The 20,095-nt window shown below is 40.3% G+C and overlaps 1 protein-coding gene across 5 annotated transcripts in view; it reads right to left on the bottom strand.

The window, feature by feature from the left end:
- Positions 1-20,095, bottom strand: part of MND1 (meiotic nuclear divisions 1) — a 78,618-nt gene that overhangs the window by 6,400 nt on the left and 52,123 nt on the right. For 3 of the 5 annotated variants that reach the window (XM_032774669.2, XM_032774670.2, XM_075066338.1), the window contains 2 exons: positions 16,296-16,340; positions 11,553-12,877 (listed from right to left, as the gene is read on the bottom strand). The exons of 1 other annotated variant lie outside the window; for it this stretch is intronic. In XM_032774669.2, coding sequence (XP_032630560.1) covers positions 12,771-12,877; positions 16,296-16,340 — 152 coding nt within the window. In that variant the 3' untranslated portion in view covers positions 11,553-12,770. Of the gene's footprint in view, positions 1-11,552; positions 12,878-16,295; positions 16,341-20,095 lie in introns of those variants that run through there. One more of the 5 variants, XM_075066337.1, reaches the window with a different exon arrangement.

The following is a 20,095-nucleotide window of genomic DNA, read 5'->3' as shown; positions in this document are numbered from 1 at the left end:
TCAAGTGTTCTTTTTACAAAGTATAGTGAATCACAATCATACAACAGATAAGAAAAATCCTTAACTGAAATTACTGGTGGAGAACAAACTACAAAATCATCCTTCATCTGCCTTAAAAAAAAAAAAAAAAAAATCTAATGTGACATGTCTAATGCTGATATTTTGCATGGCTTGTAGGGTTGAAGTATAAGTCTATATTTTTGAATCTTTTGGAACAGATAATGAGAATGCAAGCAACACACACCTGTCTCCATTAAAAATTGAGTTATCCTTCAAGATACTCTAGTAAACAGAAAACCACAACTCTTGCATCTCTATTCAAAAAAAAAAAAAAAAAAAAAAAACCTCTCTTTTACCAGTCTTCAAAACTGCCAGATGCTCAGTTACCACAGGGCCGCATAAGTAGCTAGAAACAGTTAGGTAGATGAGAAGTTTCAGTATTAAGAAACTTAAAAAGAGATGCACCGCAACTTTTGACATCTTATCAATGGTAAATTCAGAGCCTCAAAATGGAGTCTATGTTCAGACCACTTTCACTTCCAAAACACCTCCTCCCTTTCCCCAAAAAAGCTACCCATATTTTTTTTACATACCATAAGCCCCAACTAATCTTTTACATCTTTTCCCCAAAAAATATTATGAGCTTCATGACAGAGCTTTATCATGTTTCATAAAACACAGAGTAGGCCCTCAAAACTGGAGCTCTACAAGCCATCACATTAGAGCTGGTCAAAACATTTAAATCACAACTTTTTTTCCCCTCCAACAGAAAATGAGGTTTCAGCTACATGAAAATGTTCACAGAAACTGTTTGCTTTCCTCAAAAATATTGGATTCTTTTGTTGGAAAGCTGAAAACCAAAAGCTGCCTGGCGAAAAAATTTAGGTGGGAGGGGCGCAAGGAGGCAAAAATTAAGAAAAAATTCTGACCCGTTCTACCTTATAGTATTTGGTCAGCATGTCACTGCTTCATATACAAAGAAAAGACTACATTCATTTGTTCAGGGAGCATGTCAAGGCTTTTAAGAGACCTTGTACAGAGCAGTGAGTATGTGTATTTGTTTTCTCAGCTGCTCTCATACATCCGCCCTGATTTACCAAGTTTCTAGCTGATCTCTAGCCTTCCTGACATATAACCTTCGGTATATACAATTTTAAGAGACTAAATTTTATTTTTGCATGTACTGTGTCCTAGTCTGTGTCACTATCATTTCTACTGAATCCAATATGTTGCTGCTTCAGCCTACTAAGGGTATTCAATTCCTGATAAGTAAAACAGAGAGAAAGGGAAGAGAAAGCAAGAGGAGGGGAAAAGTAAAAGGGAGAGAAAAGGGGGGAAAAAGAGGAGGCAGAATGAGTAGGAAGATGAGGAAAAGAGAAGGGAGCAAGAGTGCAGCTTGTAATGGCACAATCCCATAAACTCATGAATATTTGAGGGAATATTATACCCCGCTAATCATAGCAGCAGCTGCTTATAAATTCTGAAGAATCTAGTGGTTTGTGAGGGATTTAACATTAGCCCATATATCTGTATAAGCTGAGCAAATGAGCTAGTCCTGATATACTCTGTAGGGTCGTTTGTAAAACCCTGTATAAACTTACAGTGCTACAAAGTTCCTGCATAATAACGAAAGTAACAAGTGGTCAGTTCGCCTCCATTCTTAGAAATACTCTTTGGATGAGTCTAGGGGCAGAAAACTCCGTAAGAATATCCTCAGCCATCTTGCATAAATGATTCCATGCTAGAATGTACCTTTGAAGAATGAGCCATAGTTTTCTCATGGGCTTCATTTCCAACTCTGCTACGGATTTACCACATGACTAGGGACAAGTCCTGCCTCCCTGTGCTTCAGTTTCCCCATCTGTAAAATGGGGACTATTAAAAGCTTTGTAATGGGCTTTGACATCTACATCACAGTATACATATAATTAATAATAAAAATTGAAAAGGAAATTAATACATTTACCTAAACATGCATTTATCTCACAGTATCCAGCCCTGTTGTCTGTACTCAGGCCAATCCCTTTGATTAGAATATTCTGATGCATGCTGGGGGAAGGTTTCCTGTATAAGGACTACAAGATTCAAGCTCAGAACTGTGCAAAGACTCTGTGTAATACCCTTAAAAGAAAATCTGCAGAAGCACAGATGATTTCACTGACAGCATGGGAAGACAACATTTTTAGCTGGAGAAGACTATGGGAACCGCAACTTTAAAAAAAATGTATTCTGTACCTGGTTTTGCCTCAAAGTGTCTGTTAAAACTCAACGTGAAGTAGGTTTACCATAAGTCTGTATCTCCTTTTGCACTAAATTGTCACTGAGCTTTACTTTGAAAGGCTGACCCAACATTACTACAGATGTGTGTAAACGTGATTTTAAGCACTGATGAAAACACATTTGCTTCTTACATGTTAGTGCCAATAGCTGTTTAATTTTAAACCTGAATCACAGTAAGGGCTTGACCTGCTGACTTTACTACAGCAGCTCAAAATATATACCTTACATGGGCAAAGAAACCTACAGTGGAATTTAAAAAAAAATAAAAAATAAAAAAAAAAAAGAAGAGGAAGACATACGCAGTACAGCAGTGACAGAACCACAAGGGTGACTGCAGGAGTGAGTCTCTTTTTCACTTTCCTCTTATGTTAAACTGTTTGTTTAAAAAACCCTAGATATTCTCTTAGAAAATCTAAAGGAATCTAACTGGAACTCAGGATTGCAACTGGCTTCTTGTGCTAATTTTTATTATGAATACAATGAATATAGTCCAAAATCCTTTTTTTCTTTTCTTTTTTTGGGGGGGAGGGGGGAGGGAAAGGAGCAAATAATTATAGTTATGGTATGCTCAGTGATTTTCAATCATCAATCATCAAATATCCTTTAGAAAATGTTCACTTTCCACAATGCCCTTCCTCTAGTTCACATAGTCATCATTCAGACATTAATGTGATTTACAAGCTGACTGGCTCTAACAAGAGCAATTTCCAAATGTGAGCAGAAACAGTATTACCTCAAGTCTGTAACCAGTCTGGGACAAGTGAGAGGTGTAAATTATCCATTCATCCCAAGCAGGTTTTGATTGATTTGTATTACTGAAAGGTACTTACATCAGAAATGCAGATCACAGAAAAATAGTTACTTGCGCTAAAGAAATGAGCATTTTAGTTTCCTGCATGTATAATTTGTCCCCCTTATTTTAGGTCTTTGTCACACATTGCATCCCATATTTGGACATGGGCTAGTTGAGTGGTGTGCTTCCTCCCTTCTTCTCTACCCTCACAACTTTTTCTTGTTCAACAGTAGGTTAGAAACAGGTCTCACGCTGCCTGTAACTATCTATCCACATTCTATCCACTACTATATCTCAACTTCTCAAGCTTGCACCACTTGAACAAAGCCTTGCATGCACTGCACATGCAACAGCTGTCCTTGATATCTAACAAGCACTGGTTGTAATGGCAGAGTCAGAGTAAGCTTTTATCCCAAATACAGCTAAGCTGATGCAATCTTGTAATGATTTCAACCCCCTCCCCCAACAGGAAACCACAAAGCATTGTGGTTGCATCCATTCTGCTGGACTTCCTAAATTTCTTCTTGAACTTGGAAATTACCCAAAAGCACCGCAATTATTTAAAAGTCCCTGTTCCAAGCAACTGTGATAGGCATTATGCGATAGCGGCTTCAGGTGTCCCAAAAAGTTCTTGCACAACAGGTTACAAGCCACCGAAACTGGCGAAGTAAGGGCATTGGTGTGTTCAAACTAGACTAATGTACGGATAAGCAATGTAAAAATCAACATCCCTTAGTCCCATGGTTCCCCCTTAAAAAAAAAAAAAGCGTGTCTCCCTTACAGATATTTTAAAGCTTCATGGCCTCTCACAACCAAATACCTCTTTTTAAAACAACAAACAAAAAACTGACTCATGACAGATTCAAGAGGGACACAAGAGTTTGGACAGTCCTGTGACTTTATTCAAATACACAGTTTGTTTAATTATGTATTGTGATCTAATCTAGGTTTTTAAAACTTAGACAAATGGATTTTTATTAATGCAAAATGACAGTAACATGTTAACATACTACATTTTAAATTACTTATTCAGGATCAGGTTAATATTCAAAGAACCTGGCTAAAGATTCTGACTTACTGGATTTTTTGACATGTTTGGACACAGTCAAAGATTTTAGCAAGAAGAACAGGCTTGTTTCTAACTGCATAGCTTCACAATGTTTGGTGGAATCTCTGAGAGTGCCAGACAAATTGTTTTCCAGCATGATTTTTAGTTTTCACAGAAATCAGGGTTGAAAACTAAGACTCAAAGAGACAACTGGAAGTGAATGGATGCAGTACTTCCATAGTTTCATCACTGAATTCTCCCTACTCTCCTTTAACAGTAATCCAGAATTCCTAGTTTGTTAGATTTGAAAATTTGGTCTTGTGTGTAATCGCTTAACAGTTTTAAGAGATTTTCATGAGCCAAGATACTTAAGGTTGGAACAGCATCAATGGTTACTGAGAACAGGTTTTGATCCAGCTGACACCTGGAGATTCACATTCAACTCCAGGAACATATTAATCAAAATGAGACTATAACTCAGGCAAATGAGTTAATATTTATTCTTTAATAGCATTTTGAACACTTTCACTCTGTTCTTTGAAAAAAGTCTGATAATGCTGGAAACATCTTGTTAATCCCTTTTCAACGTGGCATCTCCAAAGACAAAGCTTCTTCATAAATCCCTCCATTTTCTCTTTCATATCTGTATTCCTACCTTGAAGTTCAGTGCATTAAATTTGCCAAATATGTTCACTAGGTAAGCTAACGCAGAGAAGAAGTCCACATTACACATGTAATCTGCAAAGTTTGTTTTCCCAAGGAGGAACATTGTCATCCAATTCAAAGACATGTAACACTTTCCCATGTGACAGCCACCTGACTTCACTGTCAAACATAAGTGGAGTGTGGTCAGATCTCATATCTCTTCACCCAGTATAATAAAACAATGCATGTTCACTGCCTGGGATTTTATAAAATTAAATCTAAGAACAATATTGAAGGCCTCCTATACTTCAAGCTGCAATTTCTTTGATGCCAAAGCTTGGCAATGAATCTTGCAGCGAGCCCTAATTGCTGCTGCTGTCACTTTCTTTCTATCTGCTGCAACGCCACTGTTCTTTCTGGGCAGGGCTGCTGCCACAGCAGTGCACAGCCCCACTTACAAAGCCTAGTTAAGACCTTCCTCCACTATGAAGTGAGGATTACCACCATTTCCTCAACAGTTGTTTGGGTTGGGATTTTTTTTGCAAAGTAAAAGTTCTTCACCTATTGTACCTGCTTTGACAAATCTCTCTAAATACAGAAGCTGAGTCATGCTGGCTATGTCTGCGGATTCCTCAAGCTGCAATACTAAACACTGACTTTTCTTAACTTGTTCTGTCAGCTAGTCCTAGACATTTTCTGCAAGGTCATCAATGTGTCAGCGGATGGCATTATTTGACAGAGAAATATTGTCAGTGCTATGACTGCTTGTTCTCCAGTTATAGTTCTAGATGTCTATTGCTGGTGGAAGTAGCAGTGTCTCACCAATGGTGATTGCTTGTTTGCATTTTGCAATTAGCATGGCCACAACATAAACTGCAGCTAAGGCTTTTTGAGAAACAGTTGCTTCTTTAGATATGCCTGGTTTATTTGCTGCTTTAGTTTGTCTTGTTTCTGAATGAAAAAATGTAGCTCTGGTTTACAAATCCCAGGAGTTTGGTTTCCAAATGTCACAGTCATTTCCCTGGCCTCACTTACTAACATTTCCAAACAAATGAAATTATGGCTGTGGACTTTCCACAGTAACAAGACACAAAAACCCAAACATAATGTAACCACCATCATGTTGTCTACTGTTCTTCCTTTTCTGCTTATCCTTATTAAAATCATCATTTCTTCAGATGCATGTTGGCTATATGTAGGCTTAGCACTTGGTAAAACTCGTTTCATTAGAAAAATAAGACAGCTGTGTCTCCCTCAGCCTTCATCCCCTATCTGCAAGTGCCACTGCAGCTGGCACTGGGAGGCTCTCTTTGCCATCTGCTCCTGCAGGGGGCCTTCAACAGAGACTTCCTGATGAGGTAAACATTCAGCAGGAAGTTTCTCTGCTGAAGGCCCTGTGCAGAAGTAGAGAGCACAGAGAGGCTTCCAATCCTGGGTGCAGCAGCAGCAGCAGGACAAAATGTCAATGATTTCTAGGCCTAGTTTAATAGTTTCTTAATTAGGAAAAAAGTGAATATCAATTAATTCCTGTTCCCAGACACTCATAGCTCCCCTCTGAGCCCCCTGTGACTCCCAAGGGAGTCACGGCTCTCAGTTTGGGAAGCACTGCCTCAATAAACACAGGTCTTTTGAGCCATCATTCATGTGGCAGATAAGTGCTCTTAATTGGAATTATGCCAAACAACTGTGACATCACTTAGGTTTAGCAGCAGAGAACAGTCTTACATCAAATGTTGACATTTCTCCAGTAAGGATGTCACCTCTAACATAAATTCATTAAAGAGTAGGTAAGAAAAATAGCTCCTAATCTCTCAGTGTCCCACAGCACAAGGCAAAACCCAAGAAAAAGGAGAATCACTCAAAGCCCCATAGACACAAACTGTGTGTCACCACTTTGTTTTCGCATCATTTAGTCACGATCGATAGCATGACACTTATGGGCCTATATACAAGCCCGGAGAGAGCAATTGCAACTCCATTCAAGTCAACTGTCCTTGCCTTATACCAAGGCTGAATTTGGCCCAATGTAATTAATAGGAAAAGTTTTACTTACTAATTACATTAATAATAAAATCCAATCTTTTCGATTTTAAGCTAATGGAGAAAAATGTTCTCCTCCCCCATTTTTAACTTTAATTAATTGCCAGATTTAGGTGACATGGTCAATTTAAAAATCACACTTGTGTCTGAAAATTTCCCAGTCTTGTCGCTTATCACACATAAAGTTACAATAACTGAACATTTTTTCCCAGATTTTTTGCTTTGTGCTTTTGACTACACTTGGATTCAAATTAATTTCAGTGTTTTGCTGTAGTTGGTTTTGCCCAGTTTGTCCAAGTTTTCCACACAGCAACAGGGAGAATTTAAACACACACACACGACCAAAACAATTGCCAGAGACCTCAGGGGCAGATGTACAACTAGGCATTACACATAACTGCTTTTTTTTTTCTTTTTTAAACTGTTAGTTAACAGCATTTCTAAATTACACAGGAAATACACACAAGTGTTATGTGAACTAGAATGCTGCAAGGAAACTGCAAATGGACATAACAGAAAATGCATTTTTGCTCATTATACATTTTTTTATAGATCCATTTTTCACTCATGTACAAGAACTCCTGTATTACTTAACTTCTCAAACTGATTGAGAACTTTGTTGAATCCCAATTTTAGCTCCCAAAAATACCAGACTATTAAAAAATAACTACAACCAAAAAAAGTCTTTAAATTAAAAATATAATACATTTCTAGCCAGAGCTTCTTTGTTATGGAAGATTTGAGAATAAACATGATCACATAGCTAATAAAAGAGGAAACAAAATGAGAAATCTATATAAGGGCACTCAAAAGTCTGGTCTTCAAAGAATATTCAGACAGATGCCTAAATTTAACATTTTAAGCAAAAAGTGTTGATCCAGTGACATGTCACTGGATGTCATATCACATACCATAATTAAAAAACCAAGCATGAGAGCTCATGTCCAGACTACAAAAATGATGCCTGTCCCTAGAGTCAATTGTCAAGATACTTTCATGAGAGATCAGATCCTCCCTCTAGGGAAGTGACACACCAAGTCCGAAAACCACATGTTTGCAAGTCCGTCAGACTCTAGAGAGTATAAACTACTAATCCTCGAATGGAACTAACAGTTGACTTAGTCCCACTATGCTCCTCTGTGGATAACCTGCTCAGAAATACATAGAAAAGGAACTGGATCATCCTTTGATTCAAGCTGATCCTCCCTCAAAACAGAGTCCAATCAGAGTTTCAACTACAGGGCCCCATCACTGACACTACGCTGTTTGAAGCAATGCTGACATTTTCCTGATTATACTCAGAGTTCTGGGGAGACACCAGTAAGTTATTGGCTCAGGCTGTGGCACAACAGGGCACTTGCTTAACCTGCTGTAAGGGTTATTGATTTGTGTTTGGGAGACTTACCACTGACTTGGAAAAAACAGTTAGAAGGTTTGTGCCTCTAGGTCATTATTTTGTGCTGCAGAAACACGTGCAAATGTTAACTGTGCTCTCTATTTTCTATCAAAGGTGCAACTGGGATATAAGGAACACCCAATTATTGTTGCACTTGCCAGGAAGGATCTGTGAAGGGATGTCCATAAAAATCAGAATCTACCCCTGGAATTTTAAACACCTACACTTAGGCACAAGTGGACACCGAACCTTTCGCACCTCACTTTGCGCTGCATAGCCCTATTAACCATCATGTTTGAAGGAGCAAATGGAGGGACCCCAGCATTCACTGTTGCTTCACTGATGCACTGCATTGGGTTTATTACATGACAGTATGGGGTCATTCACAGTGCAGCTGTATCTGGTACCATAAATGGCTATGGGGGAGAGAGAGAGGAAGAAAAAAAGGTGTCCTCTGCCCACCAAGGCCTAGACCTCCTGCAGGATTAGGCTTGCCACAAGACCTATAGGCTACAAGTGGGGTTCATGGAGTTAACAGAGACAAATTACTCTTCAGGTTCAGATTTAATTTAATTCTCAAACCAGCTACACTTCAGAGGAGGATTTGGAAGAGCCAGACACGGAGGAGTTGTGCCCTAACCATGTCACCACCACCCTGGGGACCATGGCAACAGGAAGCTTTCAGAGTTCTGGGGGTTAGCACATGGATGAGACAAGTCTGCCACCTCCAGCTGCATTAAGCATTTCTCCATGGTATCTTTGGGAAAGGGTAGTAACCCTCTCTGGAAAAGGCTGCAGCACCAATAAGTCAACAAGAAAGTTCTTTGACATGATAGGAGATATAGAAACTGCATCAGTGACTGCATACATATTGTCCTTAGGCCAGGGTATGCTCAGCCAGCAAGGTCACCTATAGGAAGAAAAAAAGGTTCCAATCCTATATATATATAAATTTATATAATGGGGCAAGGCCAGATGGCTACAGTAAATTACTGAGGAACAGATATGTTAGCCCCAGGCTAAACAAATCCCTAGTACCATGGTAACCAAATGGTAGTTGCTCCAGGTTAATCAAGGCACCTGGGGCCAATTAAGATCTTTCTAGAAGGCAGTGGAGATAGCTACATTGATTAGAACACCTGCAGCCAATCAAGACAGGCTAATCAGGGCACCTGGGTTTAAAAAGGAGCTCACTCCAGCAGGAAGGAGGAAAGCGCAGAGGAGAGGAAGCATCGTGGTGAGGAGCTGGGAGCAAGAGGCGGAAGGAGCCTGAGACGAAGAGGGTGTGCTACTGGAGGATTGAGGAATTATTAGAACAATCAGCATTTATCAGCCGGAGGAAGTCCTGTGGTGAGGATAAAGAAGGTGTTTGGAGGAGGAAGTAGCCCAGGGAGTTGTAGCTGTCAATGCACCTGTTTACAGGAGGCGCACTATAGACAGCTGCGATCCACAGGGCCTTGGGTTGGAACCTGGAGTAGAGGGCGGGCTCCGGTTCCCCCCAAACCTCGCAACTCCTGATCAGACACAGGAGGAGTTGACCCAGACTGTGGGTTCCACCAGAGGGGAAGATCACTGAGGTGAGCAAATCCGCCAATAAACGCAGGACCCTCCAAGGTAAAGGAGGAACTTTGTCACAATATACACACACACACACACACACACACCCGCCCCCCCCTTGGCAACGCTTATCACATCCTTAGGGTCCTACCAAAATCACTGTCATGAAAAACACATCACAGAATGTGAAATCGTGTCTCCCCCCTGTAAAATCAGGTCTCTTGTGTGCTTTTATCATATACTATACAGATTTCATGAATGAGACTCGGGTTCTCAAATTGGGGGTCCTGACCCAAAAGGGAGTCGCAGGGGGGAGGGGGGTCACAAGGTTATTTTACAGGGGCAGGTCATGGCATTGCCACTCTTACTTCTGTGCTGACTCCAGCTGCCAGCTCTGAAGAGCGGCGACTGTTGGCCGGGCGCCCTGCTCTGAAGGCAGTGCCCCTCCAGCAGCAGCGGAGGTAAGCGTGGCAATACCATACCACCCTTACTTCTGCACTGCTGCCTTCAGAGCTGGGCAGTCGGACAACAGACACCACTCTCCGGCTGCCAGCTCTGAAGTCAGCGCAGAAGTAAGGATGGCAATACTATACCATGTCATCCTTACTTCTGTGCTGCTGCTGGCAACGGCTCTGCCTTCAGAGCTGGGATCCCGGCTAGCGGCTACCAGTCTTCAGCTGCTCAGCTCTGAAGGCAGAGCTGCCATCAGCACCAGCACAGAAGTAAGGGTAGCTGTTACCACATCTCCCATACAATAACCTTGTGCCCTCCCCACAACTCCTTTTTGGGTCAGGACCCCTACAATTACAACACCATGAAATTTTAGATTTAATGAGCTGAAATCATGACATTTACAATTTTAAAAACCCTATGACCATGAAATTGACCAAAATGGACAGTGAATTTGGTAGGGCCGTACACATTATTTTAGACAAAGTTGCCCAATACCCAGGTCTATGTCTTAAATCCTTCAGTTCTCAGACACTCTGGGCTGTTTGGGAACATTGACTGGACAGATTGCCACAGACTGGCTTCTGAGCAAGTACCAATTAACATCACTTTTCCAGTAGAACTCTTGCTAAAGTTGGCAAGTTAACCAAGGTAGAGACAAAGAAGGCACGTTGGCCTAATTCTCACACCATTTGCTTGTAGCAGGCAGAACCTACCTTCTGAAAACTTGGCTCATGATCTCTGTGGCAAACTCCCCATAATTTCCAGGAGTTAAATTGTAGTGCTGCCCATCAGGGTACCAGTTCAATCACAGATATCTTTCAGCATCCTGAAACTAAGATTCATATGTCTGGATAATCGTGTGGCATGTTACTTTACAAGACAGTAACAATGTGAAACACCATTTTGGGCTTGCTGCTTCCTGCATATTGCCTTAGGGTGCAGGATGCCATTGCCAGGGGGCTAGAAGTGGAAAATCATAAAGTCCTATCCCAGAGAGAAATTTTCAGATGACTCCCACACTCCTGGATGCTCATCAAACAAGATTTCTGAAGTGAGTTACTATAGAGATATTCAGACTTACCAATAACACCCTCACACATTCAAACAGAAAAAGAAGGGGTGATAGAGGAAAGGACACAGATGCTGCCGTTAATTGAAAGTTACATTAACACCATGGACACTTGCTACAAGTAGTGAGAAGATGTAGGTAAGGCCTGAATTTAGATCCATGTAGACAAATGCAAGAACAAACAGAAGTGCTAACAATGTATTAGTCTGCCAAAGCAAAAATCGCTATGAGACTTGTAGTAAAAGCCATCAGAATGGCATATACAGAAACATATGGTTCACAAAGTTTATTTAGGTGTTGGCAAGGAGACTGTTCTCACAGTACCCAGGGGCAGCTACACAAAATAGAAAGGAAGGGAATGACAAAAATAGTTGTTTGTATTTCCTTAAGCTTTCCACCCCTGCCTCTCATTCTTTTCTTTTCTATTTGATGCTGAGGTCTCTGAAAAAGCCATTCTGAAATTGGCTACTTCACTCACTCTCAACGTGTTGCATTGGCTCCTTAGGAGCATCTGAGGCATCCCCTACAGCTGATGCTGCACCAAGATATTAATACACTTGACTCATGAGGGTAACCATCATGGAAACACATGACCTTACAATCAGTAGCACATCTGATGGTCTGGGATCGGTCCTTTTTTTGTGGCCAAGCAATGATGCATCCAGTGGTCTATCAACAAGCTCATGGGTTGTTCGATATTTCACATGTGCTGCTTCCTCTCAGGTCTTTCAACAGCTTGTGCCCGTTGCATTTCAGGAAGCAAGTCTACTCCCCAATCAGTTTGTCCCTTAGCAGTTCCACCCTCCCTCCTACATTACTTCCCACAATCAGCCCCCGAACGTTGTCCACCTTCTCTACCTCTGTTGATTAGTAGTTTTGGTCATTATTTCTTATGATAGTGTCATTATGCAGATCAACCTGTGTACTCTCTGCGACTTACTCATCCTGATTCACACTTTGGGATGCTGGACTAAGTCTTCTACAGAGTATGTGACTGAAGCGTCAACACGGTCAAGTGGACATGTATTGGTTGACTGATGGTTTGTCCTCATCCAGATCAGTGGAAACCTTCTTACTTCCAAGTCCTCAATGTTATTCCCATTCCACAGACTCTTCAGTAGAGTCAAACTGCTGAACATGCCTAAATGGGATTTTCTTGTAGATTTTGGCTTCCTCTTGATTGGGCTCCTCCTTGTTCTTATAACAAGCAACCAGAAGCATGAAGACCAGGACCTTATGACAACTACCCTGCACAGCCTTCCTTAATACTTGGGCTGTCTTCCTCTCGCACTGAGTGATTTTGAGTTCTGGAAGTAATGCGGGAGGGGGAAACAAAACCGACAATGTATTGTTTACATTTTATTAACATTAATTGAAAGTGCAACTAATACAAGGGGGTGTTTGGTTTGGTTTGGTTTTGAAAAGCGACACAGACAAATGTCAGCTGAGCAATATTAAATAAGATATGTACACTTGTGTCAGTATCACATTAATCAATATAGTCAAAGTCTTCTGGAATCCCAAAACTTTTGTCAATTCTGTTCTCTTCAAATCCAAATTTCCGTTTGGCCCAAGATTTTATTGCAAAGATATTATCTGTGAACAGAGTGAAGAAATGTTTCAGTTCATAAGCAGAGTGGGGGCATTAGATTCCTCACTACCATAAATGCTTCACAATCTCTGGAAATATCCAAAAAAGCACAGAGCTGCAAAGCTTCTGAATATAATTTACTAGGTAGGGCTAAGAGGGGAAAGAGGAATCAATTAACTGAGCACTGCTACAAATGCTAATGAGGCAAATAGGGTTGGTAAAAATGTGTGCATAAAAATAAAAATTATACTCAAAATGAGTTTTTAGTCACTTATGTCCTTAGCTACAAATTCTGTAGCACTTCATTTTATATAGTTAAAATATTACTTAACAGATTAGAAAAAATTGGGCTTATACAGTTATTTTGGGGGAGCTTCTTCACGGTTTATGAACAGAAACTTGAAAAGGTGTATGCTTTTAAAAAAATACTCCTATCTGATTATTTTCACCCAAGAAATATTAGCAATATCAAATCTGTTCTTCCCTGATTATGCTGAGGACCTACTGAACATCTTAAAGAATGTGCATTTTCTGTGAACTCTCACAGCTTAATTTGTTAAAGTGTTAATAATTGAAGCCAAATAGATGTAATAAAACCTAACTGAAGTGTTTCAAACAGTCTGATAAAGAATCCTTTCTCCTCTCAATTATCCAAACGTCTCTTGCCTCTGATAAGGTCATAATTTTACTTGATCTCCACTCATTTTAGGGCTGGTGTAGTCTAGCTTGTAACTGAGCCAGCTGTACTGCACTGGTATAAAGGTAAAAGTTCAGTATATCCACACTGAATCATCTTAACAACCTTCACAAGTTTTGCCATGCACCTGTAATGTGCTGCTCTAAAAAATTAGAACTGCAATTCTGTGAGGGTAGCTACTTCACAGTTCCCAATACAGCTTCCAGAGGCAGTGTATTCTGGGTGACTTTTCAAAAGGCCACCAGTACACTGTGGGGCACTAATCAGAGGACTAGTTTAGTGGGCTTTTGGAGTCACTGAATACATTCTCCCACTACTACTGAACAGTTGAATAAGGGCTACTCTACAGTGGCAACGTTAAAGCGCTGCCGCTGCAGCACTATAACGTGGCTTGTGTAGGCACGGCACAGCACTGGGAGAGAGCTCTCCAAGTGCTGTAAAAACACACAAACCTCCACGAGAGGCACGGCTCCCAGTGCTGGTGCACTGTCTACACTAGCACTTTACAGCGCTGAAACTTGCTGTGTTTGGGGGGAGGGGGTGTTTTTTCACACCCTTGAGTGAGAAAGTTGCAGCGCTGTAAAGTGCCAGTGTAGACAAGCCCTAAGTTAGCTAACATGAACCTGAACATGATTTGCCCTGCTACATGTTGACTGCTAAGTCCTGGTCTGCTGTATCATCTAGCTTGACAGAAGACAACTGTGAACAAATACAATAAAATTCTGTAACGTAGAAAACGCATATATTGTCATAAAGTAACAAAGAAATGTCCAAGGTTTTTCCCTATTTAGAATTTTAAGTAAACTCCTGGAGTCAAAACTATGTAATTCTTTAGTACATGTATTTTAACCATCAAAGAATGTGGTGTCAGTGGTCTATAAGTTAATTAATGATAAATCTACTTGCCACTAAAGCCATTATTTTACTTTCAACAAAGTAAGACATTTCTTTTTTTGGGTTGCATAATATGGATTTAGTTTGAAAAATCTGGGAAAAAACAAACTTCAAAATACTTAAGCTTCGGTAAGTGGTTTTATTTTGTATTGATTATTTTATCATAATTATTCATTATCCTTTAATTATATTTTACATTACATCTTAGATTAATATAAAACTGATGATTTGATTGTTATGCTAACCTCTGTAATTTAGCAATTGTTTACATTAGGGGGAATTATCTATCAAGCTGCTCCATGACTATGTATCTTTGAAGTCAAGTTTTTACCAACAGATATTTGATTATAAAATTGCTCTTGAGCACAGATATGCTACAATATGGAACCAGGTTACAGATTAGAGAGCGAAGTACCATCTCTCAAACACCTCTCAGGCTACGTCTACACTACAGGATAAATTCGAATTAGCTTAAACCGATTTTATAAAACAGATAATATAAAGTCGATTGTGCGCGTCCACACTAGGCACATTAATTCGGTGGTGTGCGTCCATGATCTGAGGCTAGCATCGATTTCTGGAGCAGTGCACTGTGGGTAGCTACTGTAAAATAATGAGGCCAATAATGTCGATTTCCGTCCACACTAACACTATTCCGATATAGTAATATCGATTTTAGCATTACTCTCATTTTGTAGGAGTACAGAAATCGATTTAAAGAGTCCTTTAAATCGATATAAAGAGCAGTGTAGTGTGGACGGGTGCAGCGTTAAATCGATTTAACGCTGTTAAAATCGGTTTAACAGCGTAGTGTAGACCACGCCTTAGAAACACTCAATACCCACACAGAAGTGATCTTTTAAAATAAATACTTTTTCCTGTTTCACAATGGGGCAGTAATAACAACAATTTTGTTCAAATATAAGATATAAACGACAAGAAGAAATAACCATTAAAAGATTCTTCTTTTTCTATAAAATCTGGAATACAATTTATCGCCTACCACTTCTCTGTTTCTAGAAAAGATTGACTATTCACTTACTATACAGTGAACAGGGACAAATTCTGAAAAAATGTAATTTACAAACACAATATTCCCACCAATTAAAACTCAAATGAAAAATACACATTGTTTGCTCTGCAAAAGGGCAATATGTAAAACAAATCACCTGCAGAGCAAAAGGGAGGAGAAAATAATGGGTAAAATATTTCCATAAGAACATAATGCAGTAACCTTCTTCAAAACTGCAACAGCTTATAGATTTCATCTGTGACACTGAGCAAATGAACTATATACTCTAAGCAAGAATAATTACTTTATCACTCCACATATATTTGCATCTGAATGCACACCAGCGACAACACAACCTCTATATAGCACTGTAAATTTAAAACGCATTAAAAATGTAGATTAAGATTACATTCATAAAATAAGCCATGTCATTTTCTATGCCAGTGCCACCCACATCAATAACATTAAGGGACTCCTGCTATTGAAGTCTCCTGATATCAACTGTAGAAATTAGCTCCAGACTGAAATCTGGCAAACCAAGTTTCTACTAGGAGAGGAAGTCTGCTGTGCATTTTAAAAAAAAATTAACCTGGTAGGTTGTGAATTATATACATGAAACACACATATATGCACACATGACAGAACATTTTTCTAGGGGGCTTACTTCCCTGCACTTCCAGAATCAAGGCTCATCTTAGCTGAAAAATTACATATAATTTAAAAGCCCTATAAGTCACTGAGCAGAACTCTTGAGTTGAGTTTCGCTACACTCCAGTGCCATAATTAGGATTGTTGTTGACCACTGTAAATGCATACCCACCAGTCCATCTGTTGGCTGCTTCCTTGGCAACTTTGTTTGCTTGACCTGAAAGTGAGGAAAACCATGTACAGTCACATAATTTAACAAGTGCAAAACAGTGAGATAATGTTTATATTGACACAGTTCCTATGAATCCACTGACCATAATGAAGATACTCATCTGTGGCTTTCAAATATGTCTTTTTTAAGATTCAACCATGCCCCAAAACTAGTTTAATGAAAAACATTAACAAAGGACCATAAAAGATACCATTTGAAATGTCAAAAGTATTTTTAAGAATGTATTTTAAAAGAAAATATTCTAGTTTAGCCTGCTTGGTGGCTCAGCAATAGTGCTCTGCACAGCTATGTGGGAGATCTGAATTAGGTCCATGGGCTGGCAGTGCTGCAGGAACAGCTGCCTCTTCTCTGAGAGAGAATGCGTGGCATTACTCAGGAGCAATCTCGCTCACCTGTAAATACTCTTATTTCACAGATGTGCACGATTCTTTAGAGAAAAAGCACATAGGAATGGTAGTGGCCTGTGAGGTAAATCCACTTGTGTATCATGTGCCTTAGAAGAGGGAACCAGAAAGGTTCTCAGGACTTCAAAGATACTAAGGACCTCTTTGATAAGACAGATAGAATAACGTTTCTGGATAACAAATGCAAAACTAAAGTTTAACACACTTTTTAAAAAACCCATCTCCACTGCAAGTAGCTTTTAAAGAGTTTTTATGACACAAACCAGTTTTTAAAAAGTTTGTTAAATCTCCTTGTCCCCATTGGTGTAAATGCTGTATCAGCCTGGGAACTTAGATAATAGTAAAATGTAGTGGTGAAAGCTCTGAATTCTTTAAAGATAGCTTAAAAAGGCGGGGTGGGAGGGGAATTGGACTTTGCCCATTTTTGCTTCTTTATGATGTATGAAGGCAAAGAGAAAGTGTTGTTTGTTTTTTATATTGGAAATTCAGGTCATGTCTGTCCTGAGAGACCCTATACTCTTCTCTGCGCTGGCATTTGTTCCGAGAATTTTCCATTGTTGCTTCCACTGGTTCAGCAGCTCCATCAATGGGAATGCTAGCACTGACAATGTACTGGCAACATCAGCATTTTAAGCACTGTATGGCCAACCCTGCTCAGAGCAGGTCTACAAAATAAGGGCTTGTGTAGTCTAGGATAAAATGTTCATTTTTAAAATGTGTTCGCTAAACTACTTTAGCTAGCATGTTTTAAACCCTAGTATAGATAGGGAAAGTTGTATCTGAATCTAGGGCTTATCTATACTTGCTTGTGTGTGCCAAAATATATATACACAACTTGCCCAGCCAACACTAGGGTTTTTAAAACACATTAGCTAAAATATTTCAAAAATACACTTTTTCTCCAAGCCTAAACAAGAGCATATTGTATAGACCCACTGTGAGCAGGGTCAGGCAATGTAGTACATAAAATGATGGTAGCCAATTACATTCTCAGCAACTAGAGGATAAATAGGCACTTATATATTTAATTACTATTTATTCAATACCAAGACAAAGTACATTCGCCTGCAAAAATCACAACACACCAGTCCAATTTCTTTTAAATATTAATATTTAATAGACATGCTTGGTCTGTCAAATATGTGCAGAGATTTTACTTATTTTAATAATATCACCAGAAGCATATCATGGGTACTATAAAGATTCTGACTCTGTAATCTGGTAACATCCTGTTAAATGGAGAGATCTGATGATTATATTGCTGTTTTACTATATTAATATTTCTCTAAACAAATCTCACTGTGGTAACAATTATTGTTTTGTCTCTGATATTTACATGGCATGGATTTGTAAACCTGATAAAACTTCCTAAATAAAATAATTAAAAAAAAAAAAAAGCTGATAGCTGCCTGGAGCCTTGCCTTTGCTAGCACTCCCATTGCTGGAGCTGAAACATTGGTAGGTAGTGTCTTCTGATCAGTGCTTAATTTGTAATGAAAGAGGTGCTGGAGCTCAAGCAAATTTTTTACTTTCATAAATGATGTGGCAAGCCCAGAGGTGCCAGAGCTGTGACTGAGAAGCCCAGAGGAGCCAGGGCTCAGCCCTGGCACAAATTAAGCACTGCTTCTGATTGTAGAAGTAGAGAAATGACATCACAAGAGCTGGAAAGTGAAGGTTTAATAGTTAAGATGAGAAAGGATTTTTAGCCACGCTTTCTAACTTCGTTTTGCTATAGTCTATTCAACTTATATGAATGGTAAAACTGTATAGAAAACTAATCTCTGTCTAAGGCCTGGTCTACACTACACGTTTAGACCGATTTTAGCAGTGTTAAACCAATTTAACGCTGCACCCATCCACACAACGAGGCCCTTTATATCGATATAAAGGGCTCTTTAAACCGGTTTCTGTACTCCTCCCCGACGAGAGGAGTAGTGCTGAAACGGGTAGCATCGACTTTCCGGAGCGTTGCACCTGTGGGTAGCCTATCCCGTAGCTATCCCATAGTTCCAACAGTATCTTTTCCACTTCCTGCATTCTGACGAAGTGAGTAATTCACCCACGAACGCTCATGCTCGAAACCGTCTGTAGTTCTATAAGGTGCACAGGATTCTTCTTGCTGCCTCTTTATAGTTCCCACAGTCTCCCTCCGCCCATTGGAATTCTGGGTTGAGATCCCAATGCATGATGCTGCAAAAAACAGTGTCGCGGGGTGACTCTGGGTAAATTCATCACTCATTCCTTCCTCCGTGAAATCAATGCAGAACATATTTCACGCCCTTTCCATGTGATTTGCCCTGGCAGCGCCATAGCATGGCAAACCATGGAGGCCCGTTTTGCCTTTTGTCACTGTCACCCGTATGTGCACTGGATGCCGCTGACGGAGGCGGGTACTGCAGTGCTTACACGCAGCATTCATGCCATTGCAGGTAGCAGAGATGGTTTACAGTCGTTCTGTACGTCTGCCATGCCATTGTTAAATTGGCGATTGAGATTTGATGGTTACTCCAATCATTTCTGTACCGTCTGCTGCTGTCGTGGGTGCTTCCTGGCTGGCCTTAGTGAGGTTGGCTGGGGGCGGCAAAGACAAAAATGGGAGTGGACTCCAGAGTCAATCCTCCTTTCTGGTTTATCTAAAAATAGAGTTCAGTCCTGCTAGAATGATGGGGCAGTGTACTAGAGACCAGATAGCACAGCCGGTCCGTGTTCAGTCCGCAGAAAATGATGAGCTGCATGCCATTTCCGGGGGTGCCCCTCAACAACCTCAACCGTGATTCCCTTCCCCCAACCTTTCTGGGCTATCATGCAGTGTCCCCATTTGTGTTGATGAATAATAAAGGAATGCAGAATTAAAGAAAACACTGAGTTTTTCGTGAGATAAAAGGAGGGGAGCAGCCTCCAGCTGCTACGATAGTCCAGGCAGTACAGATCTTTTCTTTAGACCTGAGGGGGGAGCTGATGGGGAACTCAGCCCCAGTTGCTTATTGATGAGGACGGTCTCCCAAGCCATTCTGTTACCATCTACTGGGAATGACAGGATTCTTCCTTTTTTTACCAGCGCGCCCCCGGCCCGACCTCACCTGGGGCCAGCCAGAGCACTCACGGGTGTTGATGACGATGGATAGCAGTCCATATTGTACGTCTTGCACTGGGGAGGGAGGGGAGAGGATGCTGTATTCACCGCGTCTACAGCACGCATGCATGTAACCATAGGGTGACACAAAAAAGTCAAGAAATGATTTTCCCTTTTCTTTCAGGGGGGGTGGTGGTAAGACGAGATATACCCTGAACACCCGGACCATGATGTTAGACCTACAGGCATTGGAGCTCAGCCCA

The sequence above is a fragment of the Chelonoidis abingdonii genome, chromosome 5, assembly GCF_003597395.2.
Source record: "Chelonoidis abingdonii isolate Lonesome George chromosome 5, CheloAbing_2.0, whole genome shotgun sequence".
NCBI lineage: Eukaryota > Metazoa > Chordata > Testudines > Testudinidae > Chelonoidis > Chelonoidis abingdonii.
This window is presented reverse-complemented; position numbering and strand designations above follow the sequence as displayed.